At 34.8% G+C, this 15,365-nt stretch overlaps 2 protein-coding genes across 3 annotated transcripts; both read left to right on the top strand.

Annotated features, from left to right (window-relative positions):
- Positions 1–1,159: 1,159 nt before the first annotated feature.
- Positions 1,160–5,844, top strand: LOC120014044 (probable inactive receptor-like protein kinase At3g56050). The gene is made up of 9 exons (XM_038865960.1): positions 1,160–1,456; positions 1,569–1,707; positions 2,588–2,659; positions 2,777–2,920; positions 3,010–3,150; positions 3,497–3,987; positions 4,114–4,304; positions 4,525–4,657; positions 4,836–5,844. Exons 1-9 carry the CDS (start codon positions 1,360–1,362, stop codon positions 5,435–5,437), a joined length of 2,010 nt encoding a protein of 669 aa, XP_038721888.1. The 5' UTR covers positions 1,160–1,359; the 3' UTR covers positions 5,438–5,844.
- A 7,224-nt stretch (positions 5,845–13,068) lies between these two features.
- LOC120015656 (two-component response regulator ARR2-like) lies at positions 13,069–15,350 on the top strand. 2 transcript variants are annotated; one of them, XM_038868180.1, is made up of 6 exons: positions 13,069–13,486; positions 13,561–13,695; positions 13,812–13,888; positions 14,027–14,063; positions 14,185–14,293; positions 14,423–15,350. In XM_038868180.1, the coding sequence occupies exons 1-6, from the start codon at positions 13,441–13,443 to the stop codon at positions 14,985–14,987; spliced, it is 969 nt and encodes a 322-aa protein (XP_038724108.1). In that variant the 5' UTR covers positions 13,069–13,440; the 3' UTR covers positions 14,988–15,350. The 2 variants fall into 2 exon arrangements, with proteins under 2 accessions (XP_038724108.1, XP_038724107.1); XM_038868179.1 differs by having other exon boundaries at positions 13,070–13,695; positions 14,423–15,349.
- The last annotated feature ends 15 nt before the right edge of the window (positions 15,351–15,365 follow it).

Here is a 15,365-nt window from a genome sequence, read left to right on the forward strand (position 1 = left end):
AAAATGAAATATTTTGTCCAATTATTCTGATAGTTAGTTTTTACAAATTTGGTGCACTATGCCCAAAAATCCTCCATCATTCATCTAAAACATATAAAATGATGATATATATGAAATTAACAAATGATAATTAATTAGTTATAACTAATAATATTTAAATTGTGTGACATTACCTGATCGCATATTCTTGTAAGTAGTGTTTGAGTAATTATTCTCTATATCGAGAAACCTTAGGATTGTTATAAAAATTGGATTCAACCAACAAGCAGCACCACAAAACGTATTTTTTCCAAATTATTGATTACAATGCGCCACAGTAAGGGTTTATATATATATTTTTTTTCATGTTAAACAATTTCTTAATTATCATTTTTGTCCTATAAATCTCATCATATATATTAGCAATGACAGAAATTTCATCGGAATCAATAATATGCAACAAACGTATAACAGAACTAACAATTTGCGCAACAACAAAAACATCATTCCAAATTTATTATCAAAAATGCTAGAAACGATGTCGCTTTGTCTTTTAATAAACTTACCGATTTATGTACTTCGAACCGGCCGGTTCTCTCAAAATATGTTCATTTTTTCACTAATCAATTTACATATCATAGACCGGTCCAGACAGAGGAACCAACACCGGTCAGCCCGGGTGGTCCGGTCCAATTCTTAAATCCTAATCAATGACCAAGTCCATAATTACTTTCCTTCCTTTCGTTGTCCTTGTTTGTTTGTAATTACTTTCCTTCCTTTCGTTGTCATTGTCTGTTTGGCCACACACAACATTCCACACCTGACACGACACCACGACCACCACTCAACACTCTTTCCTTCCTTTCAAAATCAGAAGGTCTTTGCCGGCATAAACATTTTTTAACTTCTCCCATTTTAACTCTTTGTACAACACCCTGTTTGGATCCTAATTAAAAACATATTTATTTCCTACTAATTTTTAATTGTAACAGGGTGGACAGGATATAATTTTTGTAATAAGTGAATATTTAGTCAAAATATCAAAAATAAATTTGTTTTATGTTCGAAATGTATTTTTTTTATACAAAAATAAATGAAAAGTCAACCAAACAAGACCTTATAGTTTTACACATTTACCCCTCCCATTGTGAAGATTAATAGTATACGCGTTTTCCAAAAGAAAAAAATGGAAAACCAGGGGAACACCTTCACTAGTCCAACTTCGCCTGCAAGTGCTCGAACGTGGTATTTCTGATCCAAATCGCTTCTGTTTTGGACTTCAAAGAGGTTATCAAGCTTAGATTCTTCGATTCCATTCAAAATTTTCGAATTTGCACGCCGTTTTGCTCTCGCTTCACGAAGCTCAAGTCGAAACCAATCATGGAGAAGAACTGGAGATTTACTCGATTGAAAGCTATGGCGTTGTTATCTACTTTATGTGTTAAATTGATCTTGTGTTTGTCTCTCAATGAGGAAGGTGCATGCCATTCTTTTTGTGTATTGACTTTTTTTCTTTTACCTATTTGTTTCGCGCGAAAATGAGGGAGCATGGTGAAGTGGTTGTTTGTTTTGGTTCCTCGATGGTGCAGGGTTAGCGTTGTTGAGAGTAAAGGAGAGAATCGTGAGTGATCCATTTGGTGCTTTATCGAATTGGGAAGAGATTGATGGAGAGGTGAATCCTTGTTCGTGGTTTGGAGTGGAGTGCTCAGATGGAAAGGTTGTGGTGTTGTAAGTAATTTCTCTTCCTTTTCCTTATGTAAGGTAATTATTTAGATTCATGTATTGGTTGGATGCTGAGAAAATTGAAGGAAATGCAAAGGAATCGTAACTTAAAGTCCTAGACCGTTAGTCCTGAATAAGAGATTGCACAGATCTCGAATTTCATTTTCTGTTTGAATTTTTCAATTTTTATTTGTTTCTAATAGCAGTATTTTGCTAAAGGATTATGAAATATGGATGCTTCAGCGAATGATTGAATGGAAAAATGTGTTGGATTTTTAAAAATTTTCTTTTAACAATTTTATCATGGTAAATAATTCCATGTTTGACGGCTGTGATTGGCTCATTTTCAAAGGATTTCATTACACCTACAACTCTTTAATTTGCTTTTGTGGGAAATTCCAACCCAGATTTTGACATGGTCTTTGCACTGCATCATTGCTGATGATTTTTTATTTATTTGCAAAACCAATTGAAAATATCACTGTTTCTCAAATTTTTGAGAGGTAGTGAAAATTTTCTAGCATGCGCAGATGTTTTTAGTATGTGCATTACTGTAGCATTGTGTTTTGCCTGAGACCTGCAATGTTGCTGATAATATTTCTAGAAGATAGGCAAAATAAAATTATCAAGTCTTATAGGTTAGTCGTACTCATTTTGTTATTTGATTTTCTTATCAATATAGCGGATATTTGCAAATATCAAAGAACCTATGTATACAAATCTTTTTGAACTTCATGACTTGTGGTGGCATGTAGTTGCTTTTGCAACCTTTTCTTTCATGCCCTTTTTTTGTGCCAATTTTTTGATTCGGCATGCATAATATGTACTCTAAATCTCTAATGCTACTTTTGAAATAATTTCTAAGTTAAGTTAACAAAATGTGCAGGAACTTGGACAATCTTTGTCTTCGAGGAACTCTAGCACCTGAGCTAAGAAACCTTATCCATATTAAGTCTATGTAAGCCTTTTAGCACTCAATCTCCTGGCTGTGTTGGTTCATCGTCCCAGCTATTCTTGAGTTTTCTTTCTTTTTTGATTTTTGGTGTTGTTATTCTCATCCTGGTTTTCACTGCAGAAATTTGCGCAACAACTCTTTTAGTGGTAACATTCCTGATGGCATAGGAACGCTGAAGGAGTTGGAGGTATTGGATTTGGGATACAATAACTTTAGTGGGTCACTACCATCCGATGTTGGCAGTAATCCATCACTGGCAATCCTGTAGGTTGATAGTTTATGCACTTTATGTGTAATTGAGGTCGTTAGTATATGTAGTCAAATGTTGACTCAATCTCTTGTTGACAATGCAGTCTACTGGACAATAATGGGCTTTTTGACAACTTGTCTCCTGAAATTTCTAACCTTCAGATGCTATCTGAAGTTCAAGTAGATGAAAACCAGCTATCTTATGCAACTGAAAAATCATCCTGCAATGGAAGATCAGTTACATGGTATGTTCATTTGGTTATTCTTATCCTGGTTAATGCAATTAGGTAGATAATGTGAGATTTCAGGCCCTTCAAAAAAAAAATGCGAGATTTCAGTCAAGTTAAGGTGGTACAGTGGTCAATGGACATCTTTTAGTGACAAACCAGAATAGTAAATGAATAAGTTCGGGGTTATTATATGCGTGCATTTATTTTTCGAATAAGAACGGAGAGACTTGAATTGTCAGGAGGAATTGGTCTGTGAAAGTACTTCCTTGCCTTCCATGACTTCTTTAATGTTCTGAGTATTTATATTGTTATTACTTTTTTTTTTCTTCTTGTGTACTAATGCTACTCTTATGCCTGCCAGGACTGTCACTCAAACTGAAAATGCAGGTCATGGGAGACAGCTACAAGTAACAGCTCCCTTTCCACAAGATTCCAACGGAAGACTAGCAGGTCGTTTTTTTAATCCATTTACCCCAATAAAAAAGCGCAATACTTCCTTTTCATTGCCACCATCACCTCCATCATCTATGGATGATCCACCCTCTCTCAGCCCTGGGCTAAATGCCCCTCCTCCTTCAACAACCCCTATTATGCCAAATCGAACTTCCTCGAATACAAATTCTTCTACTTCACCACCGCCAGTCTCGGCTATGACTCCATCTGCTGCAAGAGACAATAAAATTTCTAGTTTAAAACATCATCAAGTTGCAATATTAGCAGGAAGCATTGGGGGTGCTTTAATTCTTCTTGCTTCTATCATGGGCATGGTGCTTTATAGAAGCAATAAGGTTGTTATTGTCAAACCTTGGGTGACAGGGTTGAGTGGGCAGCTTCAGAAAGTATTTGTAACAGGTAATTCTTCTTTCTTGGTTGATCAAGTTATTTCTTTCATAGTTGATGAGAAAGTGGAGTATGGTACTTGGCTTCATTGTCATAACTTTAATCTATGTATAATGTATGATGGAATTTGAATATCAGGTGTACCAAAGCTTAAGAGAGCGGAGCTTGAAATTGCTAGTGAAGATTTTAGTAATGTAATTGTTTCCTCGCCAATTGGGACATTGTACAAAGGGACATTATCTAGTGGGGTTGAAATAGCTATCGCCTCAGTTGCAATGACATCTGCCAAGGATTGGTCAAAGAATCTAGAGATGCAGTTTCGGCATAAGGTATCCTAAGAAAAGCTCCCCTTAAATTTATTTATTTTTTATTATCCCGGACCCGGACCCGGACCCGAGCAGACGACAACAGCGGCGTGCGCGTGTGTGGTATTTTGGTGCAATGGCCCATGGGGTGGAGAGTCTCTATACCACAAAACCTTGGGTGCCCTTGGGCCCTCCCCTTAAATTTTGTTGTGAACTTTCCTAACTCTTTCCAATATGATTTCAGATTGACACATTATCAAGAGTGAATCACAAAAATTTTGTCAATCTTCTTGGATATTGTGAGGAAGAGGAGCCTTTCACAAGGATGATGGTCTTTGAATATGCCCCAAATGGGACCCTTTTTGAGCATTTACATAGTAAGCACCTTATTTTCTACGCATGTTTATGCTGCTGCATCATTCTCTTTTGGGATGATAGGATGGGTGGGGAGGGGTGGGGGTTGAAATGGGTTTTGGAGGTGGTTTGAGTGTAGCCATACTGTTTTTGTCATCACTTATAGTAAAATTGCGTGATACATTTTCGTTGCTTCTGCAGTAAAAGAATCTGAGCACTTGGACTGGGGAATGCGGATAAGAATCGCTATGGGCATGGCGTACTGCCTTCAGCATATGCACCAGCTGAACCCACCCATAGCTCACAACAACTTAAACTCTTCGTCTGTCTATCTTACAGAAGATAATGCAGCCAAAATCTCAGATATAAGTTTTTGGAATGCAATAGCTGCTGCTGAGAGGGAAGCTGCTGGCAAGAAGCTTTTAGACACACCAATAGCAGACCAAGAAAGTAATGTTTACGGCTTTGGTGTACTATTGTTTGAAATGTTAACAGGTAGGCTTCCCTACTTGGTAGACAATGGCTCACTTGTGGACTGGGCATCACACTATCTTATTAGAGGAGAGCGACCACTCAAAGAAATGTTGGATCCGACTCTGGACTCCTATCAAGAGGAGCAGCTGGAGCAGATTAATGAATTGATAAGATCTTGTGTGCACCCTGATCCACAACAGAGACCGGCAATGCAGGAAGTTACTGGAAGATTGAGAGAGATAACTGGAATAACTCCTGATGGAGCAATCCCTAAACTTTCTCCTCTTTGGTGGGCAGAGCTTGAGATATTGTCGACGGATGCAATGTAAGAACAGACAGGCTGATTGTAAGTATGAGAAACTCGGAATTCACTCGTCTTTGGTAGTCTGCAGGGCATAAAATCAGTTGCCTTTAGGTTTTGGTTATACTTGTATCTATCGTAGCATGATGAGAAGTTATCATTGTACATAGAGGTAAAGGTCTACCGTCTATGGGTAAGGTTTGGTGAGTCACTTCTGCTCTTTTTATTCTGGTTCTTCTGAAAATGTCATGTACATGCTGATTGTATTCATTTACCCTAAGGTTACGTTTGGTAAAACATTTTTGCAAGCATTTATGCTTGTAACTAGCATAAATGCTTTTGTCCAACCAAACGAGTATTTCCGGGCACGTAATCTGAGGCATAGCGTATTATGTTACTTTTAAAATGCTATCAATTTGAACAATTTTAATAGCATTTCTATTTCTATTCCTTTTATGTCCTTAGTATTTCACTGTCATTCACATTTTATCCCTCACCCCATTAATTAATTAATTATCTTTATTTAATAATCTTTATTTTATAAATTAATTAATAATCTTTATTTTATAAATTAATTAATTACCTATATTTTATAAATTAATTAATAATCTTTATTTTATAAATTAATTAATAATATTTATTTGTAATAAAGTAATAATCTTTATTTTATAAATTAATTAATAATATTTATTTTATAAATTAATTTTTATTTATAAATATTAAATACATTTATATGCTCTGTTACAATTAAAATGCATAATACCCCTGCACGTAATTTGTCATAATATGCTACACAGCATAAATGTTATCAGTAAAAGTTTAACAAAACACTATTAAGCATTTTTGCAGCATATCCGTTACTAAAATTGTCTAGTATTTATGCTACCATCATTTCTGCTAGCATATCTGCTACTTTCCAAATGTTTTATCAAATTAGGCCTAAGAGTGTGTTTGGATTGAGGGATTTGGGGGAAGGAAAATGAAGGAAGAGAAGGCAAGAGGATGGAAGGGAGAATATATTTCACTCTTTCATGTTTGGATAGATAAAAAAAAAGAAAGAAATAAAAGTGATTTAATTTACTAATTTGTCTTTACTTTTTATGTTTAACTATTATGTATAAGGGTAAAATAGATTTTTAATATATAAATAACTTAATTAGTCATCTCTAACTCTATTTTTGGGAGGATGAATTTTGATAAAAATTTAATGAAATCTTCATCCTAAATCCCCTCAAATCCCTCTTAATTTTTTATAAACTATCCAAATAAGAAGATTGGAAGTAAATTTCATTTTCCTTTTATTTTTTTCCCCAAATCCCTCAATTCAAATATACTCTTAAGGAAGAAGAGCGTATATGTTATTCAATGAGCTTTGTCCATATATGTCTTCTTCTTCTTAGTTGACGTGCAAGACAAAAGTTTATCGTCCGGCCATTGCTTTCAATGAATGAATCATCGAAATGAAGTTTAGGCAAGTCCAACTAAAGGCTCGTCATCACTGACCGTCGATTATCACTCAATTCGATCAATACGACCAACGTCGGCAACCATTAACACCACCAATCAACTCCACGGACCAAGGCATATCATATTTGGAACTCGATATGATAAAATGAGCTAAAATCGTTCTGATTTTAGATCTGATTATATGTTATCTATTTCAGATTTGTAGATATTATATTTGTTTTAGATCTATTGATATTATATTTATTTTTGATGATATTATAAATGTATTGGATATGATGATATTATATATATATATATATATATATATATATATATATGTCTAAACGAAATTTTTGTGTTTTAATCTTCATGGTGCGATATTACCAAACGAAATTTTCATGTTTCAGTATTCAAACAAATACAATAAAACAGATAAAGAAAACATATAACAGATGAAACAGATACCATATGATGTAGATTAGTGGGCATGATGGACTATCGTCGTCCGGCCACAGACCCACCAAATAGAAGCGTCAGAGAATGACGACCAACCCCCAACCATCATTCGCTACCGTCACCTTGATTCCACATGATTTTGACCTTGAAGTCGCGGTCAACCGTGAAGAAAAGTGTATGATCCGGCCGCAGGTGACGCCTCCGCAAGCCACCACCACGGGATTGTAACCCATACCTAAGCGCACCATTTTTACCCATTAACTGGCCATAATAGTCATCGTCGTTGGAAACTCATATTTGGGTGTCAAATGAAGAAGATGAGCGTATTTCTATTAATAACGTAAATACTCATATTTTTTGTCCTTTATAGAATACTTTTTAAACTTGATCAACATTCTGGAACAAAACTTTTTTTTTTTTTTGATAAAAACATCAATTTATAACTCACCCAATCAAAAGTACATCTTGTAAAGTAATTCGAGCAACAGATTGAGGGCATTCCTCAATCAAGAAAATATCTTGATCAGCCTGGAGAGCTAACTTAGCCATAGCGTGAGCAGCTTGGTGAGCACTCCTTCTGGCATGACTAACATGCATCCTAGAGAACTGGGATAGTAAGTAGCGAGCTGTTTCAATAAAACTTATTAGAATGTTCTTATTGGAAGAAAACTTTGAGGGGAGGGACTTTTCTCAATGTTTAGATGAAACAGAAAATTTTGATCATACATGTAGAGGAGAAAAATCCCGTGATTCAGGACCAACCCAATCAACAATGGGATACGAGCATGTGTCATATAAAGAGAGCTCAAGGGTATGCGGAGAACACAAATCCACCCATGGGCCTGGTATCCTGCCTTGTTGGCCGATCCACCCAGCTGGCCGAACGGCCTAGCTTACTAACCCATTAAAGTGGCCAATGGGCCACATTAATGGATCCCCCTAATTGTGGAATAGATCCCCCTAATCAAGGAGTAACTTCCACAATCAAATAATGAAGGATATGAAAATCCCTAAAAATGAGGGGAAAGAAGGGGACTATAAATAGAGGAAGGTGACACAAGGTATGTGGATTGGGAATTACTTACTCTTGAGATAAAACACTGACTTGATTTTCGGAGATTCTTTGGTCACCACAGTGACCATCGGACCTTCTAACGTTTTTTTGTGGCAGGACTTCTAGGTCTAAAGAAGGATTTCATGAGTCCAATTGGAGGATAAATATTTATGGGCCCAAGGAAAAAATTCTGTTCGACAATACACATTATAACGTCCAGTGCTTACCAAGATGTTTGGCGTCATGTATTGCAAGCCCAACAGAGCAGAGATGTGTTAGGTTGACAATTTAGTTAAAAGCTTTGATGAAGTCCATAAACATGATAGAAGGAGTTGTAAGGAACTTGGTTTTAAATGGAACTAATAAATGGAGAAATATTATCCTCACTGTGAACTGCAATTATCTTTTCTTTACTTCAGAATTCGCTTGGCTGTAAATACAATGAGATTACAATTAAGGGAGAAGGCCTTCACGTAAACGCCAAATATGAAGGATACAGAGTAGTTGGCATAAGCTTAGTAGCCCTCACGTCAACCAAAAATGTTCCAAAGATGACATATATATATAAAAAAATCTAAAAAAATAAATGACAAGTATACAGTATTTTGACCGTTAAAATAAGAGGATGATATGTTACACATTCTACATCTAACGGTTAAAAAAACTCAGATTTATAATGTATTTTTCCCTATGAATCTTTTTTAGGAAGAAAATATATCGTTGGATTTAATATTTTACGCACTTATTGTATATTATTTTTTAGATTTTATCTTAAGAAATTTTGAATGTCAAAATGAAGAATTGGATACCCCTACTCTTAAAAAGAAACAAAGAGGAAGGGGATCTCAATTTCTCTCGTACCTTCTAATGTAGGACAATTGGTTTTGGAGTTTGAAAAAGAGTTGGATAGGACATTGGCTAAAAGAGCTGGTCCACAGGCATAACTTTTAGCTGGCGTGTCCGTTTGCCCTAATATAATATGTTTTCGGGAACTGATTTCCATGCTCCATATCTTATTGACCGGGTTACCGGGTTGAGGTCGTTTTCATCCTCAAATTTGCTGTTTAAGGCAGGCTGGGGGTGGTTGAAATTTTATTGTTTTATTTGTTTTCTGCTTTAAGTTGCATTTGTTTAGTAAATGCCTAATTTAGTCTTTTACTTAATTTAGGGTTTCCAAAGACTATTTAAGCTTGTTTTGAAACATTAGTTTATAAAAGATTTTCCTTGATTTACAACCAATTTCCTGGTGGATTCCAAATTGCGTGTTCTTAGTACTTACGTTGATAAACCTTTTTACTTCCGTTCTGCGTCACCTTCGTAGTGGTTTGGCAAGTAAGAGAAAATGATAATAAATGGTGTTGTGAAGACTGGAAGAGTAGAAAATTAGGCACATATATATATATATATATATGTTTACAACAAGAATAGTGAATAGACAATTAGACTTTTGTGGACTTGTAGGAGTGTAGGACTATTATTATTAATGTATGATGTATCAATTTCAATTCCCATTACAAACTTGTTCGAGCTAGAGAGTTGATGAGCAGTCTTCGATTACCATTAAATTGAAGTAGGAAAAATTGTCATTACTAGCAATAACACATCGTACGCAACACTTTTCACAACAAGAATGCTTGAAAATGAGACAAAATATTTTATTCAATTACATTGCTTTCCAAGCCATGCCTATGTGTCTATGTGAAAGGCTATTGCATACACGAATCAACTGGCAAATTAAGTAAAACACGTTAGTGAATCAGCATATATATATGTGTGTGTACTGTGTAGCTTTCACCTGCACAATTAATAATTCGATTCTTTTTATTAAAAATGGGTTCTTGAGTTGAGATCAATCATTGTATTCAAGATTTGAACATATGTGCTTCTAGAGAACAATTAACAATCAGAGACCTAAAACTTTTTTTTTTAAAAACGGGAAAGGAGATTCAAACTTTGATCATCAAGATGAAACATATTATATTTACCACTCTAATTAATAACTCGTGTATAGAGATGTACAATTTAAATGACATACTTATACATACATAGGTGTCATGCATGCATACATGCATATAATATATTTATTAGTATTTAATTTATAAAAGCAGACAGACATCCTCATTCTCAAAGGACTGTAGATCCGCATTAATAGGTTCACGTATTCTCATGCAAAATAAAAATTAAATAATTTAAAATAAGAAAAAAAAAAACAAAGGTAACGTTTAGACTTTAGAGTTGACTTTGCAGGTTGGGGGTGGTTGATCACTGAATCTGTCAGAGCCACCCCGTGTTCAAAACACTTTCGCAGGCCAAAAAAACCTACTAATTATTGACTTCCAATACTTGGTTTTACCAGTATATATGTATATATGCATATGGAATAAGAAATGTGTATTGTGGATGACAAAAATAAGTCATCTCTAGTCACCATGTCAGGTGTCATAGAAATAAAGTCTACGTACTACAAGTCTACAACGACTTCTAAGAAGCCGTGCTAAGAATAAAAGCTGGGAGATGATAACTCTCAGCTCCTCCCAGGGAATATATCAAGCTAACGTCCAAAGAAGTTCAAACTCATGAGATTTGATCCTACCATGACATTCTAGGACGATAATATTAATTGTCTTTATCTCCTCACCGTGTCAACTCCTATATAAAGGGGGTTAAGATTGAACCAACGTACGTGTCATTTAATTCTCTGATTTCACTTTCACTTTGATTCTCTTCAAAGTACTAACTTGAGCGTCGGAGTGTTTCTGGGCCATGAAGGGCTGCCTTCTCCCTTGTTCTTGCAAGATTCTTGAAGGCTTGCCACTTAGTTTAGCCTTGTCATTAGCTTACGTGTAGATCATATGATTTTTTACATCCAGGTGTATTATTTCTTTTAATAAATTATGGGGTGGAAAACCACATAATCAGAGTCAGCTCCATGTTGGTCTTAGAGAGATGATGAGAGCTTGACATTTCAAGACCTGCAATCGAAAATGATGCGGTCTCTCGTGGCCTAGCGACTCTATGATGTACTAAGCTATTCAATAATTTTATTTTGGCTATGACCAGGTTTAATTGATGTAAAAATTGGTGTTTTTTTTAATGGATTGCAATTTCAAGTATTGCTCCCCGGTGGCGTATTTGAATTTTCCGGAATCTCGGGTAAACTTTTAAAATTGAGCCCTCTTGAGAAATTTTTTTTGAATGTAGTATAAAATTACTTAAAAATATGAATCTTGTAGTAATTTGAAATGCAAAATTACTAATTTTGTTGGTGTAATAAATTTTTTTCCATCAAATCACTTTTAATAAACAATATAACTTACTCATATAACATTTCTGTGACTACTACGGTATTAATAGTTTAGTGTTTTTTTAAAAAATATGGGATCATGGGAATTTGGGTGTCCTGGGCGATGACCCGTCTTGTCCGCCCTAGAGACGCCTCGTAAATGCTCCCATTGGACTTCTTATGTCAGGAAATTGATCAAATAATCAATTGAAAATGAATATTTGGATCCTACCAATCAACTAGATTCCCAGCATCTTTGGTTGAGGACCTAGGCACCTCTTGACCCTATTTGTTTCTAATTTTTTAAAAGTTGTTTAATTTCGTCTTGGCATATAAATATTTCTTTTTTTTTTTTTTGAAAAACACAAACGACACTCGTGAGAGGTAAATATAAAGAGAAAGCGTGTTGGCATTAGACATATTATTCCACACACGGTCTCCATTAATGTAAGCTTTTAAAAGAGTGAAATGTATTTTGGACGGCTATGATGATTTGTCTCAAGATGCCCGTGACATAAGCGGTTTTGAGTTAAAGAAAAGCAAGACATATTCGGTTAGTGGTTAATTAATGTATAAAATATAAATGCAATAACATTGTTTTGAGTCCACGAGTGTAGAATATATATCAAAAATATATGCATTCCGCTAGTATTTCAATTAAACAAAATGATACCACGTGAATTAAAAGTGTGAATTAACACTACAAGAAAATAGTTTTTTAACGATGGAATTTCATCTGTTGCAAAATATATAGTTTGCGACGGAATCTTTAATAATTTCCGTCGCAAAAAAAACATGTTTTCTACGAGTGTAAATTTGAAAACTTATTTTTAACCATAAATACGATAAGTTCCACAATAAATGTGTTGCTCAAACTTTTATTGTGTTTTATTACAATAATTGGATTTCGTGTTTAGAAAGTTGATTCATATAGGAGAATATTTATGTGTGTATATATATATATATATATATATATATGAGAATGGTTGACGTAGAATAATTGGGTCAGAAATAATTGTTGAAAGAGACAAAAGACAAATCCGTGATTCTCGACGGGAACACAGTGACATATTTTTCTAAAGTCTCTCAGCGAGTGAGTGACAGGCCAGCAACTGAACTGGCAACACTAATGCTTTCCCTCACAAAAATTTTTAATTTCTTTTCCTCTCTCAGTCTCACTTTTAATTTTTTAATGTTTTATTTAATTAACAATGAATTAGGTTATTCATATCATCCACACAAAAAGTATTCATGTGGTTGATTGTATAACCTAATTCTTTAATGCATGGACGACTATATGTATATATTCGATCGGGTGTTTTCCACATTATTGAATGCACTTATTTGATTTTTTTTCAAACTCACTTGACCCATGCATGACTTCAAATCATTCAGGCAATTCATAAAATAATGTTACATTGAAAAAGAAATTGAAAGAGAGAGAGCGAGAGGGAGAAAGAAAATTGACCCGCAGTTTCTCCCAATGTCAAGTTAGGGCTTCCAACATAATTTCAAGTGCTTTCTTATCTGCCTTTTATTATACAAGAATAAATCTCCAACCTCCTTCTCTTCTTCTTCCTTCTCTGCAGAGCTAAGAAAGAGCGATGCAAATATAAGAGCATCAAAACAAGTCATGTACCCCCGCCCCAGATCATCATGAATTTAATAGATTCATGAATATTAATTTGGCATCTAAAAATGAAGAAGAATTTCAGCTCTGAAGAAGGGTCCAAGACCTCATCCACAAGCCAATATAATCACTCTTCAAGCCAAAAAGGGCGCGGCGACGCCGATGAAGATCAAGAAGAAGAAGAAGAAGAGGTGGACAAAATTATTAGGTCAGTTGAAGGCGGTAGTACTAATAATAATGAATTAGAAAACAAGGTGCAGGGTGCAGAAGAAGCTGCTGCAGGTAGTGGTGTTGTTGTTCCATCTTGCAGATCTGTACGTCGTCCTTATAGTCGTTCTAAGATGGCGAGGCTCCGATGGACTCCCCAACTCCATCTTTGCTTTCTTCGTGCTGTTGAAAGACTTGGAGGACAGGATAGTGAGTTTCTTTTCCAATTACTCTGAAGTCAATAAGATCAAGTTAAATATTTGCTTATAATACAAGATTAATTAATTATTGGATTTTATTTATATATGTTAATTAATTTATTGCAGGAGCAACACCAAGGCTGGTTCTTCAATTGATGAACATCAAAGGCATTAGCATAGCTCATGTCAAGAGCCATCTTCAGGTGATTATATTACATATATATATGATCCGTGTGTGTGTGTGTGTGTGAAACAGATTTTAGAGTGTAATTTGCATATATAAATTAATCTTCTATAAATTATTAATTTTTCCTTCTTCATTTTCTTTAATTTCTTCTTAGATGTATAGAAGTAAGAAGATCAATGACACCAATCTAGGTAATTTCCATTAATAATTAGTTAGTTTGCTTTCATTTATATAGATGTATATAATTCATCTAGGGTTTCCATCATCGATCCTTATAAATATTTGATTTTTTTTATTTCTTCTCCATTGCAGAAATGCCAGAGCAAGGTCTGTCATTGGAAAGTGGGGCTCATAATTTCTATTTTCCTAGTCAATTCCCCAAACTACATAGTTTCAATCAAAGATCTTTATCTTCTTTAAGGTAAATTATTTAATGCTTACATGATGGAAAAACTATGAAAATCTTGCTCTTTTTGAAGATCTAAATTGACTTAATTTTTAATTAGTACATTATTAACCATAGTTTTTAATGTTTCTTTCATATTCAAAGTTATGGGGATGCTTGCACTTGGAGAGGTCATGATAACCAGATTTGTAGTCTATACAATAGTACTATTGATAGGTGTGGACTCAATAGAGCAAAACATGGACTTTATGGGTCAATCACCGAGAGAGTACTTTTTGGAAGACTCAAAAACAATTCATTTAATGGAGATTCCCATTTGAATACTACTATTTCTTCTCTCAACAACAAAAGAAGAAGCAGCAGGGGTACTCATCCAACTATACTACTTGATGGAGGGGTTGAGTCCTTTCAAAGATGTTCAAGGAAACCAATATCAGGTGATCAATTGATGAACAATGGATCTTGTGACAGAAATTGTAGAGCAATTCAAGAAGACGAAAACACGGCGAAACGGAAGACATTGGACTTGAATCTCTCTCTGAGGGTGAATGAGAAGGGCATGGAAGGAACAAGTGATCAAGAAGAAGAAGAAGAAGATGTTGTGGATAGTGATTTGTGTCTTTCTTTGTCTTCATCATCTTTATCCACAACAAAGCATGCAAGGAAGACCAAGGTGGTACTGCCAAGTACTCTGGATCTGACTTTATGAATTTTGGACAAAAAAGAAATTCTAAGTGAGATCTTGAAGTACTTGTTCATCAAAACCTAGCTAGCAGTGGACAATGATCCATATTGTCTCTCTATTCAAGGAGGTAAGAAGGTTAAACTAGTATGATTTGTTTTGTTGTGTTCAATGTTTTATGTGCATGAATATCAAGGAGTAGATGAATATATGTTTAGTTTTACCAGATATGGACAATATTGTGGGAAATAATATTGTTTTTCAGTGTTAGAAAGATTAATTAATGAACTCTTGTACTGACCTGTTTGGTAGAGCTTATTTTGAAACTTATAAGCTAGCTTATGAGCTTCAAAATAAGCTTTGTCAATGACAATTTCTTCTTGATTAACTACAAAGAAATAAATA

Source organism: Tripterygium wilfordii, chromosome 14, assembly GCF_013401445.1.
Source record: "Tripterygium wilfordii isolate XIE 37 chromosome 14, ASM1340144v1, whole genome shotgun sequence".
Classification (NCBI taxonomy): domain Eukaryota; kingdom Viridiplantae; phylum Streptophyta; class Magnoliopsida; order Celastrales; family Celastraceae; genus Tripterygium; species Tripterygium wilfordii.

Bases quoted from the DNA above. Each gene is read 5' to 3' on its own strand.
- LOC120014044 (XM_038865960.1), top strand. From the start codon at position 1,360: ATGGAGAAGAACTGGAGATTTACTCGATTGAAAGCTATGGCGTTGTTA. The intron at 2,660-2,776 runs GTAAGCCTTTTA...TTTTCACTGCAG, and splicing joins CTTATCCATATTAAGTCTAT to AAATTTGCGCAACAACTCTT. The intron at 2,921-3,009 runs GTAGGTTGATAG...TTGACAATGCAG, and splicing joins AATCCATCACTGGCAATCCT to TCTACTGGACAATAATGGGC.
- LOC120015656 (XM_038868179.1), top strand. From the start codon at position 13,347: ATGAAGAAGAATTTCAGCTCTGAAGAAGGGTCCAAGACCTCATCCACA. The intron at 13,696-13,811 runs GTGAGTTTCTTT...AATTTATTGCAG, and splicing joins AAGACTTGGAGGACAGGATA to GAGCAACACCAAGGCTGGTT. The intron at 13,889-14,026 runs GTGATTATATTA...ATTTCTTCTTAG, and splicing joins ATGTCAAGAGCCATCTTCAG to ATGTATAGAAGTAAGAAGAT.